General features: G+C 57.2%; 1 protein-coding gene across 1 annotated transcript; it reads right to left on the bottom strand.

The window, feature by feature from the left end:
- Window positions 1–1,307: 1,307 nt before the first annotated feature.
- SDC3 (syndecan 3) lies at window positions 1,308–8,736 on the bottom strand (the record flags this gene model as incomplete). The annotated part of the gene is made up of 4 exons (XM_057387866.1): window positions 1,308–4,316; window positions 5,508–5,778; window positions 7,324–8,033; window positions 8,619–8,736. Coding segments are annotated over 4 exons (1,266 nt in total), but the record flags the coding sequence as incomplete, so codon positions are not given.
- Between the last annotated feature and the right edge of the window lie 1,720 nt (window positions 8,737–10,456).

Here is a 10,456-nt window from a genome sequence, read left to right as displayed (position 1 = left end):
AGCCCTGCAAAACCCACCCAGGGCTGGATCCGGCTGTTCCTGGGCCCCTCCATCCCGTGCTGCTCCCAAATGCCCCATTCCAGCCCTGGGTTGGGCTCTCTGCTCTTCCCTTCCCTCTGACTCCCTCCTCCTCACCGATGTGGCCCAGGACTCCCTGGAATCCTCGATTTTCCCGCTGCAATTCCAGCTGGGAGAGCCCCAGGGCTGGCACAGCTGCCAGAGCTGCCCACCCCACCCTGCAATCCCCAAATCTCCAAAAATCACCCAACTGGAACAGCCAGGAGCCTCCCCATGGCTCGGGAGCACCACAGGACAGTGGGAACACATGAAAAAGGAACGGGGAAGCCACGGAAAATCCCTCAGGGGGCACAGCTGGAACAACCAGCACATCTGGGCACTGCTCCAGCTGTTCCTGGCTGGGATCAGCACCAGGGGTGGGAATTTGGGTGGAGGGGATGATGCCAGGGCTGGCTTTGCGAAGGGAGGGTGCTGGAAACAATGAAATGAATTTTCCTAAAATTTGGCTTTGCAGTTGGGGGTGGCTCCTCCCCTGTCCCTCCCTGTGGAGCTCCTGCACCTCCTCCCCATCCCTCTTCCCACCAGGAATCCCTGAAAAGCCCCGRAGCTGGAGCAGCTGCCTCCACCTGCACCCTGCACCAACCCTCGGGGTTTCATCCATCCCCTTGGCTCTGCTCGTGGAGGAATGATATTATTTAGGAATTTTTTTGAGATTTCCCAAGAAATGCCACCCAAGCTCAGCTCCATCCCAGCTCCTTGGAGGGAGGCACAGGATCACATCCTCCAGCACCAAAGTTTTTTCTTTCAAGAATCAACAACTCCAGCAGCCCCCACGGACCTGAGGTGACATGAGAGGCTGTGACATCATCAACACCCAAAAAACAGGCTCCAAACCCAAAAATCCTCACAGAGCTCTCCTCCCTCTCCAGGAGGAAGCAGGAGAAGAATAAGGAATTATCTGGTCACTCCTGATGAGCAGTTTAATCGCCTTCACCTTTTTTTTTTTTTTTTTAATGAGTTCATCTCATGTTTTAATTACTGCAGAAGTCCTGCCCGGGCTCCTCGTGCCCTCCCACTTCCAGCCTTCCTCACTGGAGGAGCTGTGACGGATTTAAGTGCCGGGATTACAACTTAACACYGGCTGAGCGGGACAAGGTTAATCTTGAGTGAATAAAAAAATGGTATTATGGAACTTCAGACTATTAAATAGGGAGGAAAAATGGAATGAGGAAGATTAAAGGAAGCAGCTCTGAAAAGCAGCATTAAAAAGATTAAGCTGGGAGGGTTGGTTTGGTTTTTTTTTTTTTCTTTTTAAAGCAAGCTCCAAAGATTATATCCAGGTTTTTCCAAARGATGGGGATTTTGGGTGGTTTTGGTGGGCTGAATTTGTGTCACTCCCCTTTGCATGATCCCAACAGGGCCAGAAACCTCCAAACCATCAAATCCAGGAGTCAAAGTGGATTCAAATCAAATCAAACTCACTTTGGAGCAGCACAAAGGGGGCACCAGGATCTTTCTGAGGGCATTCCATCTTTTGGGGCATCCTCATCCTTCATCCTGATCCTGATCCTGATCCTGATCCTGATCCTCATCCTCATCCTGACCCTCATCCTCAGCCTCATCCTCCCTCGGGATTGACACAGGAATGGTCACTCACACACCCAAACACTGCGTGCATCCCAGCATCACCACCCCAAACACCCAACGGGGCCTTCTCCAAGCTCCAAGAACTTCAGCCAGGAGGATTTTGAGTCTAGCAGCTAAAAAAAGTGGATTTTGGAGCTGATCCAAGCCCAGGGCTCTGCTCCCTAAACCAAAGTAAAGTCAGGTTGGGCATTTTGGGCAGTATTCCAGGGAAAAGCAGCCCAAACCTCCCAGCTTTTCCCAACCACAAATCCCACCCAGCCGTCCCAGTGCACCGAGAAATTCCAGGGATTTCCTTTCATGTCATACCTGTAGGGGTGGATATTTATATTTATRTTTAAATTCATTTAAAATATGCTTTTGGTCTCTCAAATCCCTTCCCCAAAGAAGCTCTGATGTCCTGGAACCCTCACCAGGGCCCTAAAACCCGAAATCCCCCAACCCCTCGRGAGCCAAAGCTTCCCTGACTCCATGCAGCTGAATTCCCAAGGCAACAGAGATGCAACAATGACTTTTTTCCGATTTAAATTGGATTTTCCCATTCAAAATTTAGATTTAAAATGGAGATTRAAAAAATTAAGAYTAAAAATTAARGTTTTTCCTTAATTTAAATGGCTCCAAGAGCCAATCCAGAGCCTCCATAGGACCCCACCGAGATCTCACCCACCGTGACAACAAAGCTCCTTGACGGCCCCACAAACAGGGCTCTAGCTAATGAAGAGCCACCTCATTGAAATAACCTTTAAAATATCCCAATTGAAATATCCTCATTGAAATATCTCAGTTGAAATATCCTCACTGAAATATCCTCATTGAAATATCCCAGTTGAAATATCCCAAATGAAATATCCCAATTGAAATGTCCTAACTGGAATATCCTAACTGAAATTATCTGAATGGAAATATCCTAATTTGAATATCCAAATTGAAATTATCTGAATGGAAATATCCTAATTGAAATTATCTGAATGGAAATATCCTAATTGGAATATCCTAACTGAAATTATCTGAATGGAAATATCCCAATCGATTCTTCTGTGCAGAGCTCGCTCTGAAAAATCCGCCTTTCCCGAAGGCACCGGAGTGTCGGGATCTGAACATGGGGCAGCCTCAGAGGGGACACCTGGGGGGTTCCAGGGCCAGTGCTCTCCGGTCCTGTGGATTTTCCTGGGATTTAAACACCAGTGAAGGAAAACCAACAATCCTGGGGGTTTAAACAATGAAGGAAAACGGTCAATCCTGGGTCTTTCCAATGGTTTTAGGATCTTTCCAATGATCAAATGAACCCTGGGGCTGAGCGATGGTTCTGCCTCCTCTTCCTCATCTCTGGATGCCAATGGGATCCCAGCYGGAGCCTGATGGGACAGGGATCACCCCTCCCTGGATTTCCTTCCTCAGGTTCATCCCAGGCCTTGCCGAGCTCTGTTATCCCCTCTGGAAGAGCCGGGGTGAGGATTGGGATCTCCATTCCCAGCTCCTCCTGAGGAACGTCCCGCAGAGCCAAGCTTTGGTGGTGACAGTGAAAATCCAGGCCAAGCCAAGTCCCTGCCAGGCCAAACGGCTCAGCTAGGCGTGGATCCCAGAGATTCCAGGGGTGGTGGGATGGCAGCAGCCTGGGACACCCCAGTGCAGCTCCACGAGCTCTCCAGAACAGCGATCCTAAGGGATCATTCCCATTTGCACTTATTTCCTTTTCTCCCCACTCCAAGAGCAAATCCCAGCTGTTCCRGCCCCTTGTGCTTTTCCCAAGGTTCCAGGAGCATTGGAGAGCCAAAGGGAGGGGATTCTCTCTTCTGACGGGAGGGGATTCCTGCGGAGCGACCGAGCCCATTCCAAAAGAAACCAGAAACCAAAAACMGAATGGAGGGAAGGAAATCTCCCTCCTTCATGGATGGAAAAMCAAAGAGGATAAATCCAAAGCGACCCCTGTGCGGCCCGAAGGAAGGAAATCTCCCTCCTCATGGATGGAAAAAAAAAGAGGATAAATCCAAAGTGACCCCCACGGGGCTGGCAGAAGGAAGGAAATCTCCCTCCTCCATGGATAGAAAACCAAAGAGGATAAATCCAAAGCGTTCCCCGCAGGGCTGGCAGGGGGTGTCCAGATCCCAGAGTTTGCCATGGTGGTGGTGGTGGTGGTGGGGAAAGTCCAGTTGAGCTCCAGGCGCCGTGGGCAGCCCGTCCCACRCTCCCCGGGGCGTTCCCGGGCACGGCCGCCCCGGCTCCTCGGYGTGGGCTCCGTGTCCCGTCCCTCCCGCCAGCAGAAAGGCCAGCGGTGCTGGGCACACCCCGGCGCTGCTCCAGCCACCCCGCGGCCCCTGCGCCMAGGACACTGCTCCTCCTTCAGCCGCTGCGGGTTTTGTTCGGAAAATTCACAGTCTGATCCCAAAAAAAGAGAGAGAGGGGAGGGGGAAAGAGAGAGGCTGGATGGAGAAGGGGAAGGGGAGAGTTTGGGGCGGGGAGGGAGCGTGAGGCACTGCGGGCGCTCGGTCACGCGTAGAACTCCTCCTGCTTGTCGGGTTTCTGGTAGGTGACGTTTGCCTGCTTGGGCTCCTCCAGGGTGTAGCTGCCCTCGTCCTTCTTCTTCATGCGGTAGATGAGCAGCATCACCAGGAAAGYGGCGAACAGGGCACCCACCACGCCACCCACGATCACCGCTGTGGGGACAGTGCAGGAACAGGGACATCAGTGTCACCACGGGATGTCAGTGCCACCCCTGGTCATCAGTGTCACCCCTGGTCATCAGTGTCACCGCGGGATGTCAGTGCCACCCCTGGTCATCAGTGTCACCCCTGGTCATCAGTGTCATCCCTGGTCATCAGTGCCACCCCTGGTCATCAGTGCCATCCCTGGTCATCAGTGTCACCCCTGGTCATCAGTGTCACCGCGGGATGCCAGTGCCACCCCTGTCATCAATGTCACCGCGGGATGTCAGTGCCACCCCTGGTCATCAGTGTCACCCCTGGTCATCAGTGCCATCCCTGGCCATCAGTGCCACCCCTGGCCATCAGTGTCACCCCTGGCCATCAGTGCCACCCCTGGCCATCAGTGCCACCCCTGGTCATCAGTGTCACCCCTGGCCATCAGTGCCACCCCTGGTCATCAGTGTCACCCCTGGTCATCAGTGTCACCGTGGGATGTCAGTGCCACCCCTGGCCATCAGTACCACCCCTGGATGTCAGTGTCACCCCCAACTGTCAATGTCACCCCTGGTCACCCCCAGCCCTCGGTGCCACCCCTGTCTATCAGTACCACCTCCTGGTTGTCAGTGCCACCCCTGGATGTTGGTGTCACCTCTGGTCATCAGTGCCACCCCAATCTTGGTGTCATCCCCAGCTGTCAGTGTCACCCCTGGCCCTCAGTGCCATCGCTGGATGTCAGTGCCACCTCCAGCCCTCAATGCCACTCCTTGGCTATCCGTGCCATTCCCAGCTGTCAGTGCCACCCTCTCCCCAGCCATCAGTGCCACCCACAGCCATCAGTGTCACCCCTGGTCCTCAGTGCCACCCCCAGCCCCAGCTGGGCTTCCAGCACAAAGAATTTGGGGGCATCATTTGGAATTCCAGCCTGGTTTGTGCTTTGGAAGTTTGGCAGCAGCTCTCAGTGGTGGCCRGGTGCTCTTCAGCCACCACTGCAACACATTCTGGATTTCCAGTTTTAAAAATCCCATTTTTTTCCTGGAAATCCATGTCAGCTGAAGCAAATGTTGCCCAACATTCCTGCCAAAGGCTGAAGGCCCTGGCACCACCCCGCACAGCCACGGGGCAATTTTGGGAGGTGAGTGTGGGTGACCCCACTGCCCYTCCCAGGACAGCCCAGCTCCCTTCCCCCCAAATCCCAAATCTCACCTATCAACACCTCTTTCCTCTCCAGGATGTTCTTCTGGGGCAGCTGAGCAGCCGAGTTGCCCGAGTCTATCGTGTTGTCCAGCAGCCCCGAGTCCGCGTTCCTGCCGGGCCCTGGCCCCACTGGTGGTGTCACCACGGCCACCACCTCGTTCCCCAGCTCCGGGCGAGTTGTGTCCTCCTCCTCCCGGATCTCGAAGTCCCCACTGGGGCCACTACTGGCCGGGACCTCCAGCTCGCTGTCCGGGATGGTTGTCACCTCCCTGGGCTCCTGCTGGGGGAAAGGACAAAGTGGGGCAGGGGACAGGGACCAGAGGGGGGCACAGGACTGAGGACAGGGTGGGGGACATGGGGATGGCATTGGGGTGCCCCTTTCCCGTGCCACTGAAGTTATAACTCGGTGACAACACAACCCCACAACTCAATGTCACCAAACAGCCMATCCACCATGGCTGAGCTGGGCCAYTCCTCTCTGTYCCCACACCAGATATCCTCAACCTGTCACCTGTTCCCTGCAGTTTCCCCTAAAGAGACCCCAGCCCAAACTTTCCCTCCCACTAAAGCATTTTCCCACTAGCCCACCCCGGGCCCTCTGCTGGGCTCAGAGCGTAGGGTGAGTGTCACAGCTCACAGGTGACCCCTCCCAGCAGAAAGGGACACATGGTCCTGTCTGTGCCAGGCCATCGAGCAGGAGGGAGGATGGGATCCCGCTGTGTGAGCTCCAGGGGGCTCCTTCCCTCTTGATTTCCCCTCCCAGCTGCAAGGGCAGGAGCAGGAAGGGGGGTCCTGGTCACCCAGGCCATGGGGCCAGCCCAACTCCTGGCTGTCCTTGCTGACCAATTCCCCCGGCAAGGAGGGGATCCGAATTCTGCCTGGGAATGTGATCCATTCCACGCCCTCTATCCCATTCCTGATCTGTTCACTGCCTCCTGCTCATCCCTTCCACACCACCAAATCCCCTCGAGCTTCCCCCCTGTTCCAGCTGTGTGGCCACTGAGCTGGAGCATCCCCAAGCCAGACCCTGGTGGGATCCCTGCTTTGTGTGGGAAAACAGCTTCTTCAGGACCCGCCTCGGTCCCAGAGCAGGATTCGGGATGAGCCGGGATCCGGGATCAGCCGGGATCCGGGATGAGCTGGGAGCTGGGCAGGGGTGGGAGCTGGGATGGGAGCTGTGAGAGCTGTCCCCCCCGTGTCCCGCCGCCCCGGGACCCGCGCACGGTTCAGCGCTTCCCGCGGCAACCGCGTTTGTGACAGGGATTAATGGAAGGTCAGCGGGAGCCCCGAGCGCTCCCAGCTCGCATTGGCGGGCAGGGAAGAGGGAGCAGTTCCGACAAATCACCGCACGCTTCAGTCAAAGCGCTGCCAAGGGCCCCCGAGGGGCTCCGAGACCTCAGGACACCGGCGGGCAGGAAATGAACCATCGAGCTGTAATTGAGGAGAGTCTGGGATTGCCGGGAGGGCCGGGAGCTGGGCAACGACACCAGAGCCCGAGGGCAGCCGCAGTGTCCCCACGGGAGGGAGGTGACACCGGCATGTGGCACCGCGCCCCTCCTGCCTGGGGACACCGCTTTGGAGAAGCAGTGCGGGGTCACCAGGGTTTGTGGCTCATCCCTGGGTGCCCCCATGAGCTCGGACCCCAGGTTCAAYCCCCACCCCCCTTCTCCTTCCCAGCTCCCCAGATGTTCCATTGGAAGAGCCCAGCCTGCCTTGACCTCCCTCTGAGCAGGTGGTCGAGGATGGGTGGCCACCAATGGCTTTCCGTGGCCATGGTGTGGCTCTGCACAGAGCCCTGGCAGGTGAGAGGGGCTYCTGCTCCTACCTGGGGTGGTCCCGGGGGCGGGGGTGTGGCGGCAGCGGGGGGCACGGCCGTGCTGTCCTCGGGCAGCCCTGCAGTCCTCCAGGTGCTGGGCGCTGGCAGGGCCCTGGGCCTGGCCGTGCTGGCGGGGACAAGGCGTGGCGTGGCCACCTCTGTTGGCGTGCTGGCTTCGGGGAGGGGCGTGGTGGGCGTCTCCAGGGTGGTGGCCCGAGTGGTGGCCCGGGTGGTGGCCCGGGTGGTGGCCTGGGTGGTGGCCAGGGTGGTGGCCCGGGTAGTGGCCCGGGTGGTGGCTGCCTTGGTGGCCAAGGGGGGCAGGAACCTCTGGATGGTGGTGGGCTTGGCCGTGGCCACGGTGGTGCTGCTGGTGGTGGTGGCCTCTGTGGTGGTGGTGGTGGTGGTGGTAGCCATGGTGGTGGTGGTGGTGGCCATGGTGGTGGTCGTGGTGGCCGTGGTGGTCGGGGCCTCGCTGGCCGTGGTGCTGGTGGTGGTCAGTGTCCAGCTGGGCATCGCTGGTGCCTCAGTGGTCCTGGGGATGGACCAGGCGCTGGTTGCCCGCCCGGGGGTGGTGTCTGGTGGGGTTGGGGACGGCTCCAGGGGCGTTGCCACGGGCTGGGCGGCGCTGGTGGGCAGCACGGCCGCTGTGGTGGGCAGTGTCATCAGCGTGTCCGGGCTCAGGCTCACGGCCGTATCCAGCCCCAGCTCCGGCTCGAAATCTGAAACGGGGACAAGAGAGGAGTGAGGTCCCTGGCATCACCCCAAAAATCCAGGAGCATGGACGGTTCCAGGATCAGCAAGAACCAAGGGCTGCAGGTSCCCATGGGGTGGCAGTCCCCAAAGTCCCCTCTGGGGTCTCTGGAAGGGCCATTTCTGCCCATCAGGGCCAGAGGCTACACTGGGGCATGGAGGCCCTGGAGCCCAACCTTTGGGGCAGCTCCGGTGCTTTTACCTGGGAGAGGGCAGGAGGGAGCTCTGGAGGTGGATAAAGGGAATCCCCTCCCTCACATCCCCTCTGCAGCCCCACAAACCCAAAGGCAGCCACGGACCCTTCCCAGGAGCTCCAAAATCCCACAGGCAGCCAGGGACCCTTCCCAGGAGCCCCAAAATCCCACATGCAGCCAGGGACCCTTCCCAGGAGCTCCAAAATCCCACAGGCAGCCAGGGACGCTTCCCAGGATCCCCCAAATCCCATAGGAAGCCATAGAGCCTTCCGAGGAGCCCCCAAATTCCACAGCCAGCTGGAAACCCCAAAACCCCACAAGCCACCCAGGGACCCTTCCCAGGACCCCCCAAGTACTCACAGCCCGAGCCAGAGCCGGAGTAGATGTCGTCCAGCTCATCTTCTCCGAAGGGATCGTCATCCCCGGAGCCCTCCAGGTCCACGGGCCTCTCGTAGTTCTCATTGCGCCAGCGCTGAGCCTGCGGCCAGAGGGACCCGTGAGCAGCTCCGGCCCCACCGCGGTGACAGCCCAGAGCCCCCGCAGTGGGACGAGGCAGCCCAAGGCAGCGGGAGCATAGACAACCTCCAGAATCGTGGGGGTTTTCCCCAAAATATCTCAAGAGCGAGCTCACGTCGACTCCAACATTTCTCAGGGCAAAAAAGCCCTCCTGAAAAGGGGCAAACCCCAACAATTCCTTGTGGAAACTGCCAGAAAAGCGYTCGGTGCGGCTCCCCAGCCCGGCTGCCGTTCCGTGCCCGCTGATTCCCCCGCAGGTCCCCAATCCGCTGTGACAGCGACACGGCGTCAGCTGCCACACCGCGAGAGGGAACAAGAGCATCCTTCAAACAAGAGCCGCCGAACGGCGGGGAGGCCGCTCCGGCAGCGCTGTTAAACACCTCGTTCCGCGGATCAAAGCGGCTCCTGTTTGTGCTGCCAGGCGCCGCTTTGACACCTCATTACACGGCAAACGAGGCGCCTTTGATCGGCGCGATCGCATCSGATGTTTCGAGATGTAACGAGCCAGGTTCGAGCTTCAGTTTCAAATGAAGGCCTTGAAGGGCTCCCCGGCGCCTCTCGGAGCGTTTCACCTCCCTGAAAACAGCTCGTGGGGGTCTTTGTTTTCGCTGTGGCTCGGAGCGGGGAGGAGTTTTGAATAGGCAGACGGAGAAATTTGGGATCTTGACAACTGAATGATTTTTGCCTTTTTTCTTTTATATATTTGCAACCTTCCCAGGACTTTCCCCTGCCCTTTTTCCGCAGAGACAAAGAACAAACCCATTCCAGAGCTCCGAGTGCTGGGACGTACAAGGTCCCATCCCATCCTTTTTCTTCCTGGGAACCAAGGTCTGGGAGATCCATTTCCCTCACCAAGGATAGCTGGGAGCGAGGGTGGGGGGCTCAAGAGAAGGGACTTGACCTGGGGGGAATGACATCACCACTTGTCCTCCTAATTGGTGCTTTTTATCAATTATGCTAATTTCCTGAAGCCTATCAAACTGCGTTCACCCCTGTGGGGCTGGGATTTTGTGGATCTCCTTCCAAGGCTGCCCCTGGAGCTCCARTAAAGACCCATTTTTATAYCACCTCCTGTACTGAAATTATCTCAAKTTTCATTTCTAGGCTGAAAAAGGCAAAAMYCTGACTCGTGTTTTGTCCCACATCCCTTCTCCCATCAGAGAGAGAATCCATCAGCTCGGGAAGGGCAGGGGAGTTGGGTTTGGAGGTGTCTGAGCCTGGCTGGCTCTGCTCCAGCTCTTCCCAGCAGCCATGTCCTGTCAGTCTCCAGCACCCCATGCTCTTCCCAAATCACTGGGAATTTTCAGCCTTTGTGGCAGAGCTGATGCCCCATCCTGGATTCCCGACACCGCTCACCAGCAGCTTGCTGGAGTCTGGGATCCAGCAGAATAAATCGGCAGGGATTTGGGAATYGCAGGGCCCTGGGGAATGAGGCAGACCGCCAAAATGAATGGAAATGCCAGGGAAAATCCCAAGGACTGAGGGRATGCAGGAAGAAACATTTGGAATTGCTCTTATTTGCCTTTTGATATTTTTATACCAAAAATATCGAGATTCTCTAAGAAATGAGGGGACCCCAGTGTTCCCCAGGCCACCCCATCCCAGGAGAGCTTCCTGAGGGGTGGATTCCCCCTGCATGACCCAAAAAGCCCCTTCCTAATGGGAGCCACATGGCCCCACTC

The sequence above is a fragment of the Malurus melanocephalus genome, unplaced genomic scaffold, assembly GCF_030028575.1.
Source record: "Malurus melanocephalus ecotype Western Australia unplaced genomic scaffold, MMel_1.1 scaffold_1405, whole genome shotgun sequence".
NCBI lineage: Eukaryota > Metazoa > Chordata > Aves > Passeriformes > Maluridae > Malurus > Malurus melanocephalus.
This window is presented reverse-complemented; position numbering and strand designations above follow the sequence as displayed.